Source organism: Lethenteron reissneri, chromosome 37 (genome assembly GCF_015708825.2).
Source record: "Lethenteron reissneri isolate LAM-NWPU_2019-01 chromosome 37, ASM1570882v1, whole genome shotgun sequence".
In the NCBI taxonomy this organism is placed as follows: domain Eukaryota; kingdom Metazoa; phylum Chordata; class Hyperoartia; order Petromyzontiformes; family Petromyzontidae; genus Lethenteron; species Lethenteron reissneri.
Window position 1 is genome coordinate 7,610,490 of NC_083815.1, and position 24,689 is coordinate 7,635,178.

The 24,689-nt window shown below is 47.4% G+C and overlaps 1 protein-coding gene across 1 annotated transcript in view; it reads left to right on the top strand.

Annotated features, from left to right (window-relative positions):
- Window positions 1-24,689, top strand: part of LOC133351476 (liprin-alpha-1-like) — a 274,762-nt gene that overhangs the window by 215,538 nt on the left and 34,535 nt on the right. The window contains 10 exon segments of the mRNA XM_061566707.1: window positions 279-410; window positions 7,421-7,483; window positions 9,227-9,312; window positions 9,968-10,112; window positions 13,699-13,919; window positions 14,513-14,768; window positions 16,432-16,461; window positions 18,939-19,075; window positions 24,013-24,112; window positions 24,114-24,192. Of these exon segments, the coding sequence (XP_061422691.1) occupies window positions 279-410; window positions 7,421-7,483; window positions 9,227-9,312; window positions 9,968-10,112; window positions 13,699-13,919; window positions 14,513-14,768; window positions 16,432-16,461; window positions 18,939-19,075; window positions 24,013-24,112; window positions 24,114-24,192 (1,249 nt within the window).

The window sequence follows — 24,689 nt, forward strand, 5'->3', positions numbered from 1 at the left end:
TTCATTGAGTTTGTTTGCATTCGACTCTCCAGCTTGGCTTCCAGGCCGAACGCACGAGTGTACTTGTGCTTGATGATTGATAATAATGCGGGGAACTATTGGTTTTCTTGGAAGGCATTCAAAAGACATGTTCATTAAAATACATTTCCCTGTTGTCTTGTGCTGCACGCTTGCGACCGTGCGTTCGTCCATCCGTGTGTTTTCGCCTGCCTGTCTCTGGTACTTGGCGCGCGTGCGTGCGTGTTGACACGTGTGTAAATGCGCGTGCAAACACGCAGGCTCGTCAGCGCGAGAAAATGAACGAAGAGCACAACAAGCGGCTGTCGGACACCGTGGACAAGCTGCTGTCCGAGTCCAACGAGCGGCTGCAGCTGCACCTCAAAGAGCGGATGTCTGCCCTCGAGGAGAAGGTAACGTCCACAACGGCTGCGCAGCGCCCGTTGAGAAACCACCCCTCCATCCACAGGGAACGTGGAATGGCCACCGCTGCATCGGTAGTGGCCGTAGAGAGATCAGCGTCGCCTGTGCGGACTGAGCATGAAATTCGCTGTGAGAATCTATAGTGAGGCAGAGTAGTTCATTCTGTTGTTTTGGTGACAGATTGGGCACCGAAGGAGGTCAAAATGTACTGAAGGTCGAAGCGAAATACAGCAAAAAAACACTCGACAGCGCCCCGCGAAATATGAATGTGTGTTTGTGTCGCTGTTCACACCGGAGCGCTGTTGCTTTGCTGCCAAGAGTCCAAAATGAACACCAACATTTTCACTAAATACGTCCCTCCTCTCGGTACCAATATCTTGCCTCGCTGCAATCAATCACTTAATAAATAAATGCGTTTATATAAAAATACGTAAGTGCCTTTTGAGACCTAAAGTGTCTCCTGCAAGGGATACCAATATACAAATCAAAAGCACTGTGTCAAACAATACAACATATTGACAGGACAGAGACTTAAATCAATGACAATTACAATGTTAGACAACAAAATTCTGTTTTGGATTTAAACGTATATGTGTGTACGATGTTTCATACATTTGTCATGTTGCTGCTACACTCGTGCAACACTCTACACACTCAACAATGAACGCGTGGGACACCTGAACATTTTCACACCCATTATTTTATCTGTTTTTAAATGCTGCTCATTGCCTCAGGCACTTGTTCATTGCAATGCACTGCTTTTTTTCTCTGAGCCGTGAAAACAAAACAAATTCCACCTATGCCAATTAAATCCCCCACACCATATGCTACACGTACACTTTAACATACTCAATGTGAGGTTAACCACTTAAAACATTCCCACATTTTCTTTGACTTTACATTGTCCACGCTAATTTGATGATGGCGTTTTGTGTGTGGAATGAAGACCGCCCAAGTTAAGGAATTTTGAGTTTTCTGGGTCTTTATTTGTGATTGGAGTGCACACGTGCAGTTGGGGCATCGACTAGTTTTGTTCATTGTGGACTTGTTAATTTGAACGTGGAAGAAGCGTGTGTTAATACGACGTGCGACACCTTTGCGAGGCATGATCATAAGCACGTTTGCACCCACAAGACTCATTTCCTTTCCTCTGACTCGCACAATCTGAACCGAGTTCACCCACGCGCAGCATAGCCAGCACGCGGGCGTCAATTTCTAATGACGCGTCGTAGCGTTGACGCCTGGTTAGCGCGCCGCGTTATTAACCCGCTGACCTGCGTGTTATTCTGACCATGTCCACAAACGTCAGTGGCGAATGATACCTGAATCGATCCCCCCCCTCCCCGCCGTTTCATCAATCCACACGGGCCGGCGTCCTGAAGTATCGTCAAACAACCCCCGTTTACCGACACAACATTGGCAGGCTTCCATCGAGAGCAGTGGATTGACAAAGGAATTCGAATTATTTCGGGTTTTTTTAAGTACACAATCAAAAACACAGTACATGTGAAACAGTAAAAAAAAGTTATTTCCAGGTGTTAGCACGGCTATTTATTACACGCTTTTTATTAACTCTGTCTGTTGTTGTTGTATCTTCAAATCTTGTTACTCCATTTTTACCCACTTCCCATTGTGGTATCGACTGCAAACTTGTTATACTTATGTCATACTGATGACAATACTATATTCTATCATTTAAATTTTTTTTTTATATATTTTAAAATCATTTTTTACATGTTATGTTTCGGCTTGGGTCCAATTGTCCACGCTCAACTAACGTTGGCTGTAAATCACCACGGCCCTCTTACGTTATGGCAAACTTCGGGGCCACTTCCTGGAGTCGTGGAGTCCTTCCATTATTCGTACGGTACATTTCATTAAAGCGTGTTTTTTAATATTACTTATTGGGTTCTGTTTAAAGTGTTTTACTTCCATTCATCTCCCAGATCCGGATAAACTGCCACCATGGTTTGCCTGCTTATCTGGCAACACTTTTATTTGTGTCGTTCTTGTTGTTGATTCGCACCTGGGTCACGTCAACTCGTCCCAGGTAGCCCCCACCCCTCTCCCCCCCCCTGTTGTTTGGCCGCACGCAGTTAGCTTGTTACTGGTAGGAACCTCCTGGTTACACCAGCCCACAGGAGATTATTGTGTCCGTCGTGCAAGGAGGGCTGGGTGGGGAGGGGCTGGGGTGGGGAGGGGCTGGTCACCCTGTGGTGCAAAACTCAACGTTGAACCTACTCACGCCGGCCTCACAGTCGGGCATATTTGCGGAATACACCACGCCGCCGTTGACCCTGGCCATTGACCGAGCAACCCAACGTTCCTACCAGCTCCCTCCGCAGGAATGTGTTAACTGAGGCCGAGCTGAGCACGCCAGTGCGTCGCTGCCTGCCGGGGATGTTGGAAGCGTAAAACAGCGGCCCAGGAAGACGGCCACCTCCAACCGAAGGCATAACTGAGTGTGAGGCCGCCAATCCTCATGCCGCCACCGCTCGCCACTGCAGCAGCACGCGGTGTAAACAAAACGATAACGACCACCGTGCTGCCCCCACTCCTTTCACCCTTGCACTCAAAATGTCTAAAGCCAAAATATCCGCTTTGGGAATGTATCACCTGCACCCGTAAACGCGACCAAGTCACCCCAATATCCCTCCGCTAGCTCCTAATTTGAGCTCGATTAAATAAAAAGTTTTGCACTCGCCATCTTCAAGATCCGCCGTGAACTCTCGCCCTATCCCTTCTCTCTCTCTCCCCTTTCGACTTGCTCTACTCCCCCTTCGAGTGTCCTCGACTCCAGCCACCAAACATTTATTTTGGTCAATATCCGCTCGATGAAAGGTTGCTCTATCTCTGCCGCCCTCCTGGCACGCCAGTCTTCAAGATATCTGTACCATTGGCTCCCTGCCCCTGTTCCCAGTCCAGTTTCAAGACCCACTCTGCTGATGGCCCTCTCTCTCTATATATATAAAATGAAAAAACGTGCCTCCTTTCCCCACTATGACTTTTGTCCTTCCCTATCTCCGATAGCTATGTACAGTGGGAAAGAAGTGATACATACGTACATGCCCATTTGGCGCTGTTCTGTCCAACATCTTGAGATGCCTTTGTATTAAGGCCCCGTAGACATCAAATTTACACGATTATGCGTCGGGACATTTTGTCTGCTTCATGCTTTTAAGAGTGGCTCGACCCGAGATATTAAATTATTTCTACGCTTGAGGTCCCCGAGTTTGACAGAGTGCATTTGAGTGATTTACTTTTGGAGCTTGGCGGCTCATCCATTGGTTATCTCACATCGTCGAGCTTGAGGAGGAAAGGTTCCTTGAATAGCAAGGCAGCAGCCGATGCCCGTAACCACGTATGCCGAACACCTGGATGTTTAATAAACCCCAGGGCCCGTTTACAGGATTTAATATTCCCACTGTTTAACATGTGAAATGTGCAACGACATTTTTAAGAGGTTCGTTTTCTCAACGGTTTGCGTGCGTTCGTGTGTTTGTTTTTTGATCAATCCAGCCACCGGGGATGTACACTTAATCAGGCACTGTCGGCTTTTACAGGGATTGTTTCCAGTTTACGGAGTCGTGGTCAATGTTTGCAACTCGTGTAAATGGTTTTGACTCGGAGAAGCGTTCAGTCTGCCGCCACGGTGCGAGTTGCTTGAGCGAGTTTTGATGAGAAGAAGGCGTACGACGTGGGAACGAACTTTTAGTTTTGAAGTTTGAGATGAGCAGGTGCTTCTGGTAATACGGCACTTGATGGAAAGCGTCTGACATTTTGATGGTAAAAGAATTTTACGGCTGGCTGGCTGACTGGCTGTTTAGGCTAAAATACGATTTGGCTTCACCTCATTTGTATGCAATGCTCTTTTTTTTACATTCATGGCGTGCTGGGGGGGGGGGGGGGGGGAGCCCCTATAAATTCTTCCTGCAGCCAGTTGGAAATTGTGTAGCAGCAGCCAACAACAGTAACGACGGCGTTGTTGTCAGTGGTGCCATTCCCTCGCTTCCCTTCAGCGGAATACCGTGCCACACCTTGACAATGGTCATTTGAGCGTAACACTTTGGTGTTCAGCATATCACGGCAAGTGTAAGGTGGTTTCCATTGCTTCTTGAAAAATGCAAAAGTTAGTGTGGGTTTTTTTTTTAAGTACACGATCAAAGTATAAAAAAACAGAAGTAGTTGAAATGCATTGAAAAAATATCTGATAATCTGATGGGTATTTTTCCCCCCACCCAAACAATGTGGACAATTTCCGCCACTTTCTCAGAACTGGAGAAGGAGATACACACTGCCCAGAGCTCCTTAGAGTAGAGGGAAACTTTCTTGACTGATTGAAAAGCGTAATCCGTACGCTGCATGCTCTCAGCGCATGCTAATGCAATCCCCATTGACCTTTATGTAATCAGGTAAGAGGACTATGATAGTGTATTTTCTGCAAGACGAAACTCCCTAACCATAATTGTATGGCCCAGAACTGTGCTATTATCAGTCAATGAACACACAAACATGGGATTTTGAGTCACTTAAAATCCATCTATTTTACAGAAACAATATCAGGTAACATTATTTTTAAATAATGAAATGATATTTTTAAATAATAAAATTATGCTTTTTCTAGGCCCTCACACAATGTCCCTACGAAGAAGGGACATTGCCCAAAACGTCACCTATCCTATACTTAAATAAAAAAAATACTGCCAGCATTATTGAGAAATGTGTCGAGTTATTTTATATTGTTACCCGTGTTTGTGCACCACTGCCAGTGCAGCAATATCCCCAAGTAATGGTACATTTTACACAGCAAGAAGTGCTTTTTTTTGTTAATTCCAGGCAGGAATTTTCAAATCAAGCTGGGAATCAAACCGGCTATTATATGAAAACTGCCTCATTGAGAAGTGCTCTTACACAAAGCTGCCTGACACTCTACTTGTTTCCCAGTAGGTGTAATTGTATTTAAATGCGAGTGCGCATGAGTTTGCTTTTGGTAAACGAACATTGAATGGCCAAGCTCGTTATATAATTATTAATAAAAAATGACATTGTAGCAAGAGCAATTCCACTGGTTCCATTTAGTGCCCTGCTCTGCCAGTTTTATATTAAAATATGTTAAGATCAAAGGTTATTCTGACACGGTTTCACACTTCGTGTCGAGCCTAATAACTTTTAATAAACGTGTGATATCTGATATGGGTAATGAGTCATCGAAAATAGTTGTTATTTTAATGAGCGTACAAAAATGTACTGATTTGGCCTTCCCATCTCCTTGAAAGTTGTACCTTAAGATGAAATTGAAGGGAATTATGTTAGAATTTTCTCGGTCTAAAAGCACGCATGCAAATTAATCTCAATCCCGATACCACTACCCACCCTATCACTTCGGGGTAATTGTTACACTATTCATGAGCATGACCTTAGAAAGTTTACATCGTTAAAGTAAAGGACACTGAAACACGATTTCATATGCAACATTTAATGGTCAATTTAACTGCAAAAGTAGATTCCCACAGACATATACACACAAAAAGGCCAAGGTCCCCTAATATAGACTTTTAACAGACGAATGGAGGGTATATGTCTTCTTCTTGGTTCTTTCGGTAAAGTCACGTAGAAGGGAAATAATTAAATAATAAAAAATTTTACATTATAAAATAATTTTCTTGGTTCTTTCGGTAAAGTCACGTAGAAGGGAAATAATAAAATAATAAAAATAAAACATAATAAAATACAATTCTCACGACGTTTCGGCCACAACGCAAGCAGCCGTCCTCAGGTGAAGAACAGGTCTGTCGGACAGACAGGGTCAGAATTTCACTCGTCAATCAACCTCGGGGAGGCCTGCCACTGATTCCGATATCACCACTGATGGGGTTAGCCGTAGCAAAGTGCTTTCACTTGGGTCGCGTGGTTCATCGCACATCCCGCTTAGACACTGCGCCACCACTCCCCACTCGATGTATGCATACAAGCATGCACTGTGGCCGGTGCTCATTTAAGGCTCAGTCGACCTAGAGGAAGCTCGGTACCAGATCAGATATCACGACTGCTGATATCTATTTTTCTTTTACCAGGTAAGGCCCACTGAACTACGTAGCTCTTTTTCAGAAGTGACCTAATCGCAAACGATAGCTGAACAAAGTGGTTTATCACGTGGAACTTTATACCAGGCAAATACTCTAAAAGCATGTTTCTAAATTTGGAGTGAAAAACCGGAGGACCCAAAGAAAAATCCAGACGACCACAGGGAGAACACGCAAACTCCAAATATACAGCAGGCGTCAGGGTCGGGATCGAGCCCACGACCTCCTGTATACCAGGCGAGGGAGTTAACATCTTGCCAACACGCCCACCCGTAGCAGAAATCGCTATCGCACCGGACGCGCGCTCACCTCCCGCCATCGTTAATACATTATTGACGAGGGCAGCGGGAAATAAATCAATGCGGTGTGAAGTGCGTTCATTTTAAGTCCGTCATAGTTGGATGGGCAGCTGCAGCATCAGCAAGCGGTGAAGCGCTGTGATTGACGGCTTTGTGCGCGTTGCCCGCGCAGCGTGTCGGTGATATCTGACCTCCACACTGTGGTTCGTGTTCATCCTGTATATTCGGTCATTGCCCCCTTACGCTATAATGTTTTTTTTAAACATGTATTTGGAAACTGTTCACATTTAAATATGTTAATTTGTCACTCGTAAATAACTGCTGAATTGAATAACTGCTGCGGCCATCTGGAACGCTCTTCCTTCCGATATTAGGAAGCCACTCGAGCTATAGCCACCTTTAAATCTAGATTGAAAACGACATTTTTTTTCACTGCTTTTTGTGTTTAGTTTGTTGTACTTTTCCCGCACCTCCAATGAGCACGGTTGGCTACGTGCGGTGCGAAAGAAGTTCAACATACAGACAACACATGGTACAAATATTAGCGCGGGAGGTCTCGTTGGTGAATGTGCAGCGAGAGCTTATTCTGTGGCGGTGTTTGTCGCACGTGTGCTGCAGAATTCTCTGAACCATGAACTGGACAGCATCAGGAAACACCTGGAGGAGACGCAGCATGACAAGGTATCATTGGCACTGCGCTCCCGGTTCCCCCGGCGAATCTCGCGGAAACACTCCCGGCGCATCTAACGCCCGTACTAGCCGCTCGGCTGACCGTTCTTCGATCACTAAATAATTTAACGAGCGTGTCGCGGGTCCAGCGCTATTAGAACGTGCACGTAGAAAAATCACCTCACACTGTCGGGGTTTTGGAAATAATCTACACACATTCTAATCGGCTTCATATTCTTAGGTTTTTTCGGTAAAGTCACGTAGATAAAAAATTTACTTTTATTAATTTTAATTTTTTATCTACGTGACTTTACCGAAAAAACCTAAGAATATGAATCCTTGCAGTCACGAAAGCTTCAAATCTAGAATTCTAATCGGCTGTTTTCCTAATTTCGTTCCCAATTGTGCTCTCGGCATCACATCACAGTGTACCAGTGACAGTCACGATTTGTGTTTGTTAAAACGTCCTTCGTATATAAATAACTCCCATCTACATTGGTGGGTTTTTCCTGAAAATAGTTTTATTGATCGTGGCAAGGAATAATGGAGAGTGCTCACTTTCTCGAGCGCAAGGTGAAGAAGGGTTGCAGCCTGGGACTTACTTCCCGACGAGCCTTGTTCAATTACAGCCCACGGGTGCTCGATCCCCAAACCCTTCAATTAGCCTCGGTGGCTGGAGGAAAGGTCTTTGTGTCTCCGCCATGCCGCAATGCCGCCACACATCTCAGACATGGCCTGGGAAAGGGCCCAATGGAACGGGGGAGCCACTGGGACCGCACGGACGTCACGGTAGGGTAGACCGCTCCAATGCCCATACCACGGACAAACACTCGCGCAAAGCGTAGATCTTCCATTTAGTTAGAAGGTGCACGAGCTGCATCTATTCAGACGTGGGGGTGTGAAGCTGGCAGCCTCGTGCCGATCCGCACCTGCCGAGTGCTGATGATGACACATTGCCTGCGATCGTCCTTGTCAGCTAGGCAACCCAAGGCAGACACAAGTTATGTTCAAATTAAAATGTTCACCGATGTCCAAGGCAACGTATCGACCCCACTTGAGCACGCGCATGCCTGGCACACGCGTGCCTGCTGTACAGGAGGTCCTGGGTTCGATCCCGACCCTCACGCCTATATATTTGGAGTTTGCATGTTTCCCCCGTGGTTGCATGGATTTTTCTCCAGGTCCTCCGGTTTTTCCTCTCCTCATTTAGAAACATGTGTTTAGAGTATTTGGCTGCTATAAATTTCGACGTGATAAGCCACTTGGTTGAGCTATCATTTGTGGGCAGGTCGCTTCTGAAAAAGAGCTGTATAGCTCAGTGGGCCTTACCTGGTAAAGTAAAAATAAATAGTTTAGTTTAAATTAAATGAACCTCTGCCCCTCTACTGCTCTCTGACATAAATATAGACAAGACAAAGATGTATAGCCTTAACAGACTCTTGGGGCAAGTGCTGTTAGCAAGCATCTTTGAAGACCAGCACGGCACACGAGGGATGGGTGGCCAGCACCACGCGCGGCCATCTTTGTATCCCTAGTGGCGATGTTTGAGGCTGAGTGGACTTAGGGGAGGCCGAGGACTTGTTCAGATAATCGTGACTGGTGTTGGCTGTCAGTGGGAATTGAACTCGGGTCGGCGGGTAAACCGCTGACACGCACGGCACGCACGCGCACACACGCACGTACACGCACCTGATCTGGGTCGACTCAGATCGCCGCTTGCAGACACTTTTTGACAGAAGCTGCCTCCCTCCGCAGGAGCGGTTGCTGGAGGAGGTGGCGACGTTGCGGGCAGAGATGGACCAATGGAGGCTCAACCCGGGCTGCGAACCAATGCTGAGCAGGTGCGTGGCACCGGAGTAATAACACGGCGGTTGTCTCGGTGACTCGCGGCGCGCCCTCCGTGTTGTTGGCGCTGGCCCTCTGATGGGAAAGTTTAAACCCAAAATGATGCTCCATTCTGCAACGCAGTGTGGGAACAAATTTGTTACGGGTGAAGTAGAGAAGCAGGTGTTGTTTCTAGTTGCCGCTTCTTGATGCAAGTGATTTATAGACCAGTCTACCTTAAAAAATACAACACGGCATGCTTTGGCAATTTTTCCAAGGCTCTATGTTCTGGCCTTTATGACTTCTAGGCTCTTCAAAGTCAAATGTCTTGAGCAATGGGGTGGTTCTCATCCTCCGGTTTACAGCCCTGAGCCAGAGGCAGGTTTCTCCAGTAAACAACCCACCGCTAACTTCTCCATTGTGTTGTACTTAATTTTATCGACCTTTGTAGGGATGATGGGACTCGGGCCAACCCCCCCCCTCCCCACTCCAACTAGGATTGGAACTCGCGGCCTTTTCCACTCCGAGCTGCTCGCTCGGCCGCTGAGCCACCTGGCCCTGTCCCACATTGGCGAGTGAAGGGGGCAGCGTTACGCGACAGCGTTTGAACGCAGGGTGGACAGGTGGGTGATATTCTCTGTGCCTCGTCGTCATCGTTGCTGTCGTTCGCAGGACGAGGCTTGGCAGTGCCCCCGACTTGGGCCTCACCGTGCGGTCGGCGGCAATGGAGCCCATGGGTCACTACTCCAACTCGAGCCTGGTCCACCGGCGGCCGCAGACCGGCAGGATCGTCGCGCTGCGTGAAGACCCGAGCAAGGTGGGGGGTTTCGATTTGAAGCTTTCGTGACTGCTGCAGGGATTCATCTTAGTTCTTTCGGTAAAGTCACGTAGAATGGAAATAAAAAAATAGTAAAAATAAAACATTGTAAAAATAATTTTTATAAAATAATTATTATGTTTTGTTTTTATTATTTTATTATAATAAAAAAATAAAAATAAAAATATTATTAAATAATTATTCTGTTTTATTTTTATTATTTTATTATTTCCATTCTACGTGACTTTACCGAAAGAACTAAGATGACGGTGGGGGTTGTTCACGCTCACGTCTGCGCAAGCTGTAGTGTGTGCACGTGTGGAAAATGGGGGTAACGCTCGTCCAGTGGTTGGCGCACCATGCGCTACAATCACCGAGTCCTGAGCCCGATTCCCGGCCACGGCTGAGCGATATCTGAACTAATCCCGGGGGCGTCCTTAGATCCACCCGACCAGTGTCGTAAAGTACGGTCAAACGACCACTGTGACTCACGCAGTGTGAAATCTAGAGTGTGAAAAGGCTTTAATCTTATGGTGGAGTGACAAAGGCCTGTAAATGACTCTGAATATTCCATTTGGTTATTTACGTGTTATATTGTTGCTTGCGTACTGAAGAGCAAAGACTTATCAGGTAAAAAAATGTTTTTAATAGCCTCTACCTTACAACTGAGTGAACTCGACAAAAGTGACGGATGTACCCGGCCTCCGTAATAACTTCACAGCACTCTAGATAACTCGTTGAAATTGCTGTGCACATTTTCTGCCCGGTGGTCCAATTGCCGCACACACTCGCTGCCAAGCTCATTTTTGGCCTAATCACCTCCACCACTTCTAGCCTCCACGGGAATAACAGCCTCATTTTGTCCGCCGACAAGCATCAAAACTACTCTCGGCCACATCCTTAACAGGTTCCCAGCCAGCCGCCGTGCGATTACCCGAGCTGGTCTAAATTTGGTTGCACCATTACGGGGACGCATTTTTTTTTTACCGTGAACGGCAAGCGAAGGAGGAGTACTCTTACCGTATCCAAAAAAAAAAATTCTAAGCGCGCCTCTGCGAGAACATTTGGAGCAAGTGCACCGGTGTTGATGTGCGTGCGCACGTTTTTGTACCTGTGCGGGCAGCCCGAGGTGTGGAGTCGTAGCGATTAAGCTCGCAGTGTTTGCAATACCTGCGATTCGCAATTCGAATTCCTTGCCACGCTTAAAAAAAAAAAACGGTGGCAATTGGCATCTGAAAATGGCTCAGCCGTTGCCTCATTGGTTCGTGCAATTTGTAATCCGAATTGGAATGGATGAGGAACAGCGCTTTTATATTCCGCTGCTGGAGTAAGGGCTCCTCCCCCCCGCATCTTTCAGTCACGAGTCTTGATTCCCAACTGCAGATAACACCGGTGGTGAGTGATGTTTGAACCGGTCCTGAAAACCACATCCAGCTGAACACCTCCGAGGTGTCAAGCGGCTAAAATCTGTACTTGGAATTGCGTTTAAACGTCCGCACTGGGCCAACACAAGGCGGAAGGACTTTGGTGCCAGCTAAGCCACCTCCTTGTGCAGCATGCTTGCCCTAATATGCCACTCACTAACTCAAGCGATAAAGTGTGAATACAACAATGCAGACTCCGAAGTCCATTTCGTTTACATTGAGCATCAATCGCCATCGCATTCCGCCTACAATCCTGTTCGCCGCGAGTGAGTCACCGTGAGTTTTTTTTTATTAAATTGTTTCGCAAAAAGACACTGAGGCCATTTTGGAATGGGCACGGTTAAATGAACGCAAATTCAGGCAGAAAAACCTCAGAATGTGGTGGATTGCAGTGGAGCTGAAAGGCATAATTTATAGAACGGAGGCTTCGCTGAACAAGCTCCCCAAGACGCCGTCTCTGGACTTTGTTTATTTACACTGAACGAGATGTTTCACTTTGCGTCCATCGGTCCATTGTCACAGACCTTGTGAGATCGCATCCAATGTTGAACGTAGTTATTTGTAGTTGCGTCGTATTGTGTCTGCATTATTTATAATGTCTACAAATGACTGTGAGACAGTCACGTGCCATTAATGCATTGTCACGTGAACAATACATGAAGAGCAGTTGTTATGTTGTCAGTAATTCAAGTGATGGGTAAGTGGTAAACTGACCTCTTTCTTTTTTACCTAACATCATGCTCTCATGGAATGGAACATCGTGCCGTGTAAGTTACAACGAGAATATTAAAATCAACAGTGGATTTTTATTTTGAATGCCGTTTGATGTAGGAATATTAATATGCTGTGATTTATTTAACTTGATTAATTTGTTTATCTTTACTTATGTTTACTTTCCAATGCAATACATTCTCTGGCTGTGTGTTCAAGTATTTGACAACATTTGTTTATATTCCCATAGCCATGCTCACTTTTTTGGGGATTTTGGTACGAGCGATTTCCATCAACGTTTGAGCCAATTCATACAATATTAATTTAAGCTATGCATTTAGTCTGTGATTTTGACAAGTTGTTCATAACGATGGCTTCGCGTTATAAATAGAGGTTGAATTCACTCGTTCGCAAGCTTTGTAATTGCAGTATAATTGTCACAGGATTTTGAACGCGTTCAGCAAAATCCACAGACTGGCCCTCCTTCCCATGTTGCTGAAACGGAACGGTTTTGCTGATCGGCTCTATTACTGGCATTGGAGACACTGCCACATTTTAACAAACGGACTAAAGAAAACACAATTACAGTCATCACGATGGGAATCTGGGCCACAGTAGAGTTCATCGGATGTCCTTACTTCAGTCAACTCGCTGTTATTCAGATTAAAGGGGAATAGGGCTAGCCCAGATAAAAACAAAGACACAAAAAATACAAAACATGCAAATTAACCTATAACAACCATATTTGCTGTTTACGGAAATTAGCGTTTTAACTATTTTTAAAGCATTCTAGATTTGAAGCTTTCGTGACTGCAAGGATTCATACTCTTAGTTCTTTCGGTAAAGTCACGTAGATAAAAATATGAAATAAAAATTTATAAAATAAAAATCACGACGTTTCGGAGGCAACACAAGTCTCCGTCATCAGGTGGGACCGTCACAGCCAGATTTGCTGCATCACCTTGATGCAGCATTCATTTTTTTACCTATGTGTCTTTACCGAAAGAACTAAGAGTATTCTTAAAGCAGTCTGTTTACCCGCCCCAACGTGTTTGTGGTCACATGGGCACTGATTGCGTTGACCCACGGCGAGTGAGGAGCAGCCACTGAATTGAAAACTCATTTCTCTAGAACCGCTTTCTGTGTTTAGTTTGTTGTCCTTCCCCCACACCTCGATGAGCATTGTTGGCTACGTATGGTGCGAAAGGTAGTTCAACACATATACTAATCAGGATACGCACAAACAAAACACATGCAGGCAATGGACCGCACGTTGGTGGACCTGACGGTTACCAATTAACGAAAACGAGTGGGTGTGGGGGGGGGGAAGATGGTGGGGGGGGGAAAGAGGGGGGAAATTGGGGGTAGCGCCGTCGAGCGATGCGCTCGGCGCCCTGTCGCGTGGACCCTGACCCCCCTCCCCTTTCCCCCGTGCGGCGCCGGCGTTGCAGGTGCACACCCTGAACGAGCAGGCGTGGCAGCGTGCCCAGCAGGCGAGCGTGCTGGCGAGCGTGGCGCACGCCTTCGAGAGCGACCCCGAGGGGTCGGACGAGGACGAGCGCGAGACGGTGTTCAGCGCCGCCGACCTCCTGTCGCCCGTCGGCCACTCGGACGCGCACACGCTGGCGCGCCGCCTGCAGCAGCAGCTGGACGCCATCAACCAGGAAATCCGGTGAGCTCGACGGCGGTTGGCGCCGCCGCTAGCCGCCGCCGCGCGCCCGCCACGCACGCCGCGCGTGAGGCCCGCCCTTCCGCCTGGACGTCCGTCGGAAGCCGCGGGCGCAGGGTTTACCGTGCCGTGGCGACGTTGCGTTCGATCGCCGGCCGTGGCAAACGTCCGTTGTTAGCGCTTCTGGGCTTCCCCCCCCCCCCCGCCCACTTCGCCACTCTGCGCCAAGCGGTGCTGTGAAGCGCTTTCGAGGTTCGGGTTAGGGACGTCGTCATATTGACTGGAAAGAAAGGTGTGCGGAGCTTGAATAGACCGCAGCGCTAGAAGGGGGATGGTGGTGGCCGCTCGTGTGCAGGAACTTCATCGGGTCCTTTGATCGTGAGACCCCGAGGGATGACGCCAGCTTGGGGGAAGGCTTCATCTAGCAGCGAATAGATCACGCGCATAACGTGTCTCACACCACCCCACGTTAACGGAAGGCCGAGTTTAACGACACGTCGCTGCGGTGCACCGGCCCCTTGACGTTGTCGCTGCCTGCCAAGAGTTCGCTCGGTGACGGCCGTGGCCATGTGTGTGGGCGCATCTGTGCTGAGCAGGCTGATCCAGGAGGAGAAGGAGTCGACGGAGCAGCTGGCGGAGGAGATCGAGATCCGTGTGGGTGGCAGCAGCAGCAGCGGCGGCAGCAGCACCATGCCCATGCCACGGCTGCGATCGGCGCGCTCCATCCCCGGCTCGCTCACTGCCACCGCCACGCTCGCTACCAACTCGGCGCCCGTCAGCGGATACGCCACGCCCAAGCGGCTCACGCACAGCCCCGCGCACGACCCGGACCGCCACGGGGCCATGACGCTGGTAACGAGCGGCGCGTGCGAGCGGCGCGCGTACGTTACCCCGCCGACCCGGTTGCCCGCCGAGCGCTCGTACGTAACGTGGGCTAATAAAGAAATAGCCAAGTCACCGCTTGGACCCTGTGTTCGACATTTACAGGTACAGGCCGATATTGTCGATTTGCTGCTGGGTTGGGTGAGGGCCTACCCCCCCACCCATCCCTCCCACGCCTTGTGAGCCGTCAGCGATATTTGACCGTCCGTCGTTCACCACGCTGGTCAGTGCGAGCTGGTGAAGACGGAGAGCAGGACAACGGTGGATGTGTGCGGCACTTGCCACGATGCCTGTTGCCACGTGTCTATTGCGTGCGGTGGTCAGCCGTGCTAAAACACCGTCCGAGCTAAACTTGGAACGCGCCCGATCTCGTGAGATCTGGCGAAGGAAGGCCCCGACCTGATTGGGTCATGTATATGATCCCGTTCTCCAGGTCTTTCCGAGGACCACGTGTTTATGACTCATAAATGTGGTTGCCTGTAAACGTTGTTCAGGAGGAAGCCCATTGTAAATCTGGCTCATCTGTATGGCCCATCGCACCAAATTGTCAACGGGATCTGGTGTCACTAGGCCTGCAGATGAACCTCACATTCTTTGCCAACAATAGGTCTCATATAACCCAGGCCTAGGGCACAGGCCTTCATTGCCACACTTGGGAAAATGTGGTTCTTTTTTTAGCTAGAATCATGAACAGCGAGCCCTGTTCCCACAAAAGCCATGCGTGGTAGCCTTTACTCGACACTGACCACCTTTTTTCATCGGCTTGAACGGGATAAAACCCTTCCATTCGCTGGGGATATATAACGACGATGAATCCACCAGAATTTAGGGGCAAACGATTGCTGAAGCCTTGCTTCATCTCCGCGTGCTCTCTCTGCCGAGAAATAAATAAATTAATCGACTTCTCTCAATTCAATGGTCGTGGCTTTTTATTGATCTTTGAGCTCGGAAAGAGCACAGCGACGGTGCCATTACAGCGTATGACCTCAAATAAATCCGTGGCCCTTTATTTTTTCCTTCTCCTTCCGACTGTCAGAGGTCACTCTGATTTTTATATGGTCACAGAATAATTGTATGTCATGACACAACGGTTAACCAACAAAAAAAAACCCAAATCTATACGGTGAGAAATGTGTTAAAATTGTAGTAAACGCATTGCGCTGTGGTAGCGCGTCATTACTAATCCTCATTTTCAACATTGTGAGTACGTACGTTTTCATGAAATTTTTTGACTTGAACATAAATCGGCATTTTTACCGCTGTTGGGCGTAATTGCGAAAACATACTTCAAAATTGCTCAACGATGATTACTTGTGCAAACAAAACTTTTGGTGGCATTCATTTCCCGTTTACAATCCTGAGCTCGTGATGCAAATTCTACATTTCAATGGTAGGGCCAGGTCCTTCCATATAATAATTGACCTATAATTTCCACAAATGTTCGTAGGATCCTTCCCCATCACTGATTCGGTGGTGTGTGTGTGGTGTCTCAAAATGTTTGATTCACGGTAAAATGCAAAGCATGTCTGTAATATTTGCCACAGTTTAGACATCGCGACTATAAACTCTAGATTTTTTCCGCACTCCTTCACTGTTGATTCTTTTTTTCTTTTATTGCTGTCGTTCCACTCAGCCTAGTGATTTAAGGAAGCATCATAGGAAGGTAACCGTGTATCCCTTTTGATGTTATGCTTTCCGTAGGCGTCACTATTATTTGCATTATGAATTTTAATTTTTTTCTTTGTTTTTTCCCCGCGTTTGTGCCACGTTGTACGCTCAATGTTTGTGAAGTTTTTGCGACGATGGGATTTGCACTGAAACGATTAAAATAAATCTGCTGTTGCTGCTGGCAGCCGTTGTAGCTGAAAACGATTCCCAGGTTCTAAAGTGGGATTCGGTTTCAATAGTCAGAAGAAAGATAAATACTGGACGAGTTTATTGCATTAATCAGCAATGATATTCGCACTTGTTTAAAACATCTCCGTACTTGCGGTTGCATTCTTCAATAACCATATTTGCAGGCCACTTTACAAAACCATTGTGCTAAAGTAATTCTTCCTGGTCACTGAATGGGTCTGGAATCGCTAGAATTGATATTGTCAGATTTGCAGCCACTCGCCAAGTGATTATATATTTCGCCTGCTTTGCGACTGTGAGCCAAACGTCACTTATTTTGACTTGCAGCGTCGGTAAAGCAACAAGTGGGATGTTTTTAAGCGGCATGGCCATGCATACTTACAGTCGCTTTGTCAATCCACCATGGCGAGTGTATCCTATTTCACCATACTTTACCACCCCTGGTCAGTGCGAGTTGATGACGGTGTGGAACATAGGCGCGGGTGTACGGTACAGTACAACGGAATTTGCTGCACTGCCCTCTGCTAACAATGCAGCCACCTAGCAGCTGACAATACCCCAGGCTCAGACCTGCTTAGCTTATTATTTTTGATCCTTAAAAACAATCCGGTTTTGATAGAACAATAGTTAAAACAAACTTAAATAATTTTGGCACTTTGCTCTCATGACATGAGTCTATTGCCATGACGATTGAGGTCTTGTCATTAACTCTAACGTTATAGTTTTTGGTACCGGAGTGTTGGTTCATTTCAAGTAATCGCTAAAAAACTCACAATTTTAAACTTCGGCATCGGCAGTTGTGACGCCACTGATTGTTATAATTCTCAAAGAAAAACTACTGGAATACACGTCACTTTGGATAATTTAGAATGGGAGGTTTCCAGTCCTTGTTTTGAATCTTAAATAAATTGGAAAATGTCGCAAGCTAATCACAAACATGTATAATCAGCCGATGGCAGTTCCCTTACGACAGCTTGTATGTAAATAATGCTTCCGATTTACACTTCCTCTGAATTAATCGGGTATAAAATGAAACGTTCACATTTTTTTGATAAAAAAGGCATCAAATTCATGGTGCATAATGTATATTATATCATCAGCAGTGCAGAAACATTTTTAATGCGTTATTTTTAATCTCTTGTTGATTTTTGTTGTTGTTTATTTTTTCAAATTACAATTTATTTTTATGCAGCTAATGCGTGTCGTGGGAAGTTTACTTGTGCTTGGTGTGCTTTTTAGCTTTCATGAAGGAACACAGAGGGCTTGCAATAATCGTAAAAAAAAAACACGTAATTAATTCTATCCATTCGCTGCCAAACTTTTCAACGTACGTCACATTTCGGGGGCGTCTTTTGAGATGAAAAACGTGTTTAAAAACTCAATATATTTTCCCCTCATCCCCCTTTCCGACGCCCCCCCCCCCCCCCTCTGTGTTTCTGAATGATATACGGAGAGCCGTTGCCGTTAGAGAAATTCACGCAATTCTTAAACGCCAATTGCCTTCTAGCACTCCCACCAATTTTTTTCGGAGCAGTATTCTCTCTCAATATTTTGATTGCGAGATTTCGCTTTGTAGCTCGCAAAGTGATATTTGACGAACGCTCAAAACAAACACGTTCAAAGTGCGCTTTCCCCACTTTCGGCTCGTGAAATTGTAACGATCTGCGGAAAACCATTACCAAACTTTGTTCCTTTTAAAGGAGTGATTCTGAGTGACGTCTTAATTTAACTGCTTTCTCTCTCCGGCTTGAATCGATCAAATTCGTATTTCCTTCGGAAATAAAATATCCGTTGCGCTCCACAGTGGGAGATAACCAGAGAGAGAGAGAGAAGCTGAATGGTGGTTTATGTCAGATGGAGCGTTCACGGAAGTTCTCGTGCAGCTCAAGTTGCTGGAGTAGAACGTCAATGCATCATAGCAATTAACATGACTATAACACATTTGGCGATAGTACGTCCGCATGCCATTGATAATGCTTGCATACAATTGGCTGTGCACTGCTTTCATCGAGCGCTTTGTACGGTCTTGACCGATTATGGATCTCAGAATGACGCAAAGAAGTGAGCTTTGACACAATTGCCTTTTTTTAGCGTATTTCCTCGATCTTCTGTACGCGCGCGTGCTTTACGAGCGTTGTACCACCGTGTACGTGGTGTCCCGCCACCCAACCCATCACCACCACCACCCACCGACCCATCGCCATCGCCACCAGCTCGGCGCGCCCACGCGAAAAAACACTCGCTGCCCCGCCTTAGCGAACCTTCCCCTCGGCTCCTCCGCAGGCCGGCGGGTCGCGGGACGACCCGAGGGAGGACAAGGCAACGATACGGTGCGAGACGTCCCCACCGCCCAGCCCGAGGGTGGGCGCCGAGAAGGGCACGCAGCTCACGCGCTCGGCCAGCCAGGAGGAACTCCGAGGGTACGTGTGTGCTTGTGCGTGCGTACGTCGGCCGGACGGACGGGTCCGCTGTATTGCGCTCGGTACCGGTGGCTCAGATGAGACAGCACCGCACGTACGAAAATGTGTGTACGTTGTGGGGAGCGGCCAACACCAGTGATGATTAGCTGGCCCTGGGCCTCCTCGAGGTCGACTCAGCCTCAGTTGAGTACCTGGTGCGAAGTGAAAAAACATCGCCACTAGGGAGACAAAGGCAGCCGGGCGTGGTGCTGGCCACCCATGCTCTGTCTTGTGTGGCGTTCCGGCCTTCATAGGTGCTCGCTAACAGCACCTATCCCACCAACAGTGTGTTAAGACTCTTTGGGGGAACTATGCCGTTGTATTAATGTTGAACTTCTTTCGCACCGTACGTAGCTAACCAAGGTGCGGATCCATTGGCACAATGGAGTTTCGCACCTTCGGTTAGCACAGTTGGCAATGTACGCTGCGAAAAAAGTTCAACAATACTTTCATATTTCCATGACGGCCCTGGGTTACGGACATTAAAAGCAGGTGTCGGACAGCATAGTTGTCGAATTGTTTTAGATTGTCATAATTAGTTCCGGCCCTTGTTGAATCCATTGCTGGATGAAAGCTTCCCTCTGCCCTTTTGGCAATGGGGGGGCGGGGGTGTTATTTGACTCTCTGGTCTATGATTAATGACGTAAATGTCACGTTATACATATTTTTTGTGTTTGTAATAATTTGGTATTCTCACAGTAAACTTGTTGTACTTTCATAACACCACATGATCAATTGATGAATGAAAATCAATGCAAAAAATGGCAAAGCACCAATCTTAGATAATTCTTGAGTTATGACGTGAAAAAAATTACTAGCTTCAATGTTTACATTTTTGTAAATTTACATTATTTACAAAAAAATCCCCAGTAAGGCCAGGCACTGGCCTTATTGGAAACAGTCTTGAGCCAAATGCGCCTCTGCCATCGCACAGCAGAGAGATTTGTTGACTTGGCATTCCAGCGGCAGTGCATATTACATTGTCCACCTACCCGCTGAATCTACTACGGCTGGAGCCGCACACTTGCCAAGACGCTGATTGTGCGAAGACGCCCTGGCACCGCTGAGCAATCCTAGCTACTCGCCGTTCCATCTCACCCAAAGCGCCTTTCGCAAGTTGCGTTTCGTGTCGCGGGCTTTTATTTGTCCGCTAAATAGGCCGAGGTTTTTTGCGGATCGAGCGGAGACCACGGCACTAAATGTATGTCATTTCGCAGAACTCTTGCCATTTTTAGTGGGGGTGTCGGGGGGGGGGGGACCTTTTGTTGCAGGCCATGCCAAAGCCCTAGAGATAGACATAAACAGTTATGGTTTTACGGCACACAACAAAAACGCACACATTGCTTATGTTGCGGCGCCCATTTGAGATGGTGTCGTTCATCGTGATATAGCTTCGCTCGTGCTGGAGGGTTTCCTGTCCGGTGCTTAAATCATAACTCCACTGTTGCTTAAATCCGGATCGCCGATAGATAACACTGTCAAAAAACGCAGGCTGTTTACTCGCGGACATTAATCCACGGGCACTAAACTGTCCGCAAATTGCAGCGCAGACGCTTGGTTTGTCATTGTGAACTGTGGGGCTTGCACAAGCAGTCTGGTGAGTGGAGTTCACCGGAGCCTCTGTCGCCTATTAAGCCAACGACGGTGGTGGTGTGCCCTCAGTCCACACGGTGCTTTTCCAAACCAATCAAATTTACGAGTCCCTCTTGCCAATAAACTCCTTGCCTTTCCTATACATGCATTGCAATCCTTGCCGAAGGCCTTGCCATGCCCCGTCAGGCAAAAGGGGCTTGTTTGACGGTGCCGCTCAGTGCGGGGAGTCGTGAAAGAAGGGACCTAGAACTGGTTCGGATATCACTCATCACTGATCTTAGCCGTGGCTGGGAATCGAACTCTGATCGCCGAGTTCATCGTGCAGCGTGCTAACCGCTGCGCCACCGCTCGTACGCCTAATCAGTCAACCAGTCTGATGCACTGTGATGGACAGTTGAGAACCAAAAGTGTCAGTTATTGCGTTGACAAATGTGTAAATATGTTCCTATACATGCATTGCAATGAGAAATAAGATGACGCAACGTAAACATAGTCTCGCTTTCTCCCGCCTTGCTAGGATAACCTACAGCTAACTGCTGTTTTGACGCTATAAGTGCACGTGCTGTATCCGTGCCTAATTATGGATGCATAATAATAAGGACATTATTTTACAGGATGTAAACATATTAGTGCATTGCACTGATATAAGGAAAGATGCGCACGTACTATCACGAGTGTGAAGAAGAGTGGGCTTGAGCCGGCCGTGGGAAGGAATGAATGGGAGCTGAATGACCAAGTCAGGTGACAGATTGGCAACTAACAACGTATCCAGAACTGCGAACGGCTGCAGAAGGTCCATTGCCCTAAGCGCATAATACGTATTCATAAGATACGTTGACTCATTAATCCCCCACCCCTACTTTGCGCAAGAGCGTAGAAGTGTGGTCACCACATCTACGCCTCTATATAAGGAGCGAAACAGTTAGACTTCTCCACAAATCTGGCTGTCGCCTGATGAATGCCGGTTGTAATTACTGGCGAAACGTCGTACTCAGTTTGTAAATGTTGTGGCTTGGCTCTCCAACACACCGGTTAGTGCTGTACTAGTGACGAATTGGCCACGTTCTGTTTACGTGACAACTCTTACTAGTTGGCTGTGTCGGGTGGTGGCGGGTTTTAACGACACATTTATATATTGACGCGATCTAACCCAAAAAAAACTCTATTATGAGTGTTGATCTTTGTTTTGTTAGTTGTACTTGTGCACCACAGCCGACGCAGTTTTGCCAACTTATTGAAACAATATATTTTGCTGTAAGGGGGTGTTTGCTATTATTACACTTGGTCATCTACCCTTGTCAGGTATATTCATGGTGTCTTAAGCCAGCGGCTTACACGAGGTTTCGGGTGCAGTCTTTGGAATAGCTGAGAGGCTCATCCTAGAGGTCAGGGGTTAATGTTGGAAAGCATTTACTCTGTGCAGAGCCTCGCAGCGATTACCTGGAGAGTGCCTCTGCACTGATAAGCAAGTGACAATCCATCCACCATCTAGCACTTATCTGTTGAGGACATCGATGGTCATTCCAAACAATTGCACCCGGATAACGGTGCGATTCACCCCTTTTTAGCTTCAGTAATTGGCCCCGACAGATGGACAAAATTGTGTTGTCAGCCCCAATACCTATCTACATGCAGTGGCAGGGGGTCAAACAGTCATGGCCACTGGAATGTGATCAATCTATGGGCACGCTTACGCCATACAGTTTGTGCATGGCAGCTTTCCTTTTACATTGACCTACTGTCGCATTTGTCTGTTAGTTAAATAGCTTTGTTTAATGATATTCGGTTCTTTGGCTGCTTTCAATTAATGCTATGAATGTCAGTTGAAAGTTGAAATATATTTCTCCTCAAAGTGTTAAGATTGTGAAATGGCATTGTCCTAGATGAGGCTTGATAATGTACGCTGTGGAAGCAGCAGGCTCTTAGTCTTAATGTTATTTTACCTGCAAGTTAAAACCCACCGGCACCATTGCTATCGCGAAGCAAAACATTCAAAGTAAAAAATATTTTTTAACTGCATTTATTTTTAGATCGATCCTCGCCAGAACAAAAATATCCTCACGTCATTGCAATTCCCAACGTACTTAATTCACAGTCTTCTTTGCAACTTGTAGGCCCTCTCCGGCAGGATAATGCATCAATTTGGAAGGAGTGGGGGGAGGGTGGGCAAGAACGGTAATTGCGTTTCCTGCTGACCATTAGCCTAGCTGCGACTCAACGTCTCGCAGACTCGCTCGGCGCTTCTCCTCCGCAAGAGAGAAATGTCCTCGCGAAGGTTTTGCTGAGGCCATGCGGCTGACGCCAGAGGGTTCATTCCCCCTCCCCCGCTCCCCAGAGCTAAATTCTATCTCTGTCCTTGAGCGGGATATTTCTGGGTTGCCAACTGCAATTTTGGTGCAAGGCGAAAGTGACCATTTGTATCCAATTCCGTCTCGGGCTCCATCCTTGGTAATTGAGACTCCTCCAGCAAGTCTGTCAAGCACGGCAGCGCTCTCCTTAGAAGAAAATATTTCAAGAAAGTAATTTAAAGATATTACGCTCCTTTGCAGTTTGAGTGCTTCTAACGCAGGCAATGTTATTGTTGGAATGCAGGTTTGTCGGCGTGATCTTCTGGAAATGTATACGCCGTCCGTGTTTTAGAGCTTGACTGGACATATGTGTGTATGTTGAACCGTACGTAGTCAACCGTGCTCATCGAAGGTGTAACGGAAGGACATTAAACTAAACACAAAAAGCAGTTCTAAAGAAAATAGTTTTCAATCTAGATTATTTAAAAGTGCATAGCTCCCAGTGGCTTCTTAATATCAGAAGGAAGAGTGTTCCAGATGGCCGCAGAAGCGCATCTGGAAGCACGCGATACGGTGACCGTCTTCACTGAGTCTGTGGACGCCGAGAGTCTACATGGGAAATTCATAGTTATGTCTTGAAAGCTGAGCAATGTTGAGCCTCCGTAGTGCTTGGATGGTACACCACCATGCACAAACAGGTGGTCATCGCGGGAATACGTGGTGGGCAGTGGCAGGCAGCGCAGACAAATCCATGGTTGTTCTTTACCTCTACGCTTTCACGTCTACTTTTCCGACCTACACCAACCCACGCACACACCAACGTGGTGAATTCTAGATAAGTAAGCCCTTGCCCCTTCGTCCAAGCAGATTCGATCGCTGCAAAGGCTGGCACGTGCGCGTTGCTCGAAAGACATCCAAGCCGAGCAACGTTTATGAAATCGCGCGGCGGATCGATCAGTTACGTTACGTTGTCTCTCTTTTGAGTATCGCTGTGCTGCGTTTGTGTCCTCCGCTTAGGCCACCTGTGTCCCAGGATGGCCAAGCCAGCAATCCCAGCAGCAGCAACAGCAGCCAGGACTCCCTGCACAAGGCGCAGAAAAAGAAAGGGATCAAGTCCTTCCATCGGTCGCCTCTTCGGCAAGAAGGAGAAGGCTCGGATCACCGGGGCTATTAAGGAGATGCCTCTGCAAGGCCCAGGTACATGTGCGCTTGTGCCGTCAGCTTTGGCGCAAGTGTCCTCTTGCCGCGGATGCTGCCGCCAGGCGGTGTAGTAGGGGGAGAGGGTGCCGTGGCGGTTAGGCGCGCTGCGCTACGAATCCGGCGACCCGAGTTCGGTTCCTGCTCACTGGCCAACACCGGTGACGATTATCTGAACCGGTCCTGGGTCTCCCGTAGGTCAGCTCAGCCTCTAATGAGTACCTGGTGTGGTGTGTAAAAGCATCGCCACTGGGGAGACACCCACCCCCCTCGTGTGCCGTTCCGGCCTTCATAGGTGCTCACTTGGTGAGCACACTGGACTTGCATTTCCAGCGGTTGCCGTTCCGATTCGATCTCTTGCCAGCGGCAGTTGAACCAACTGGTGCAGCTTTCTTTTATCCACCCCGCCCCTGTTCATCCAGCGGTGCAAACGGGTCACAACAACGCAGTCGACCGGCAGGTCGCGCGCGTGGTGGGGTAAACCTGACCTCCACCTA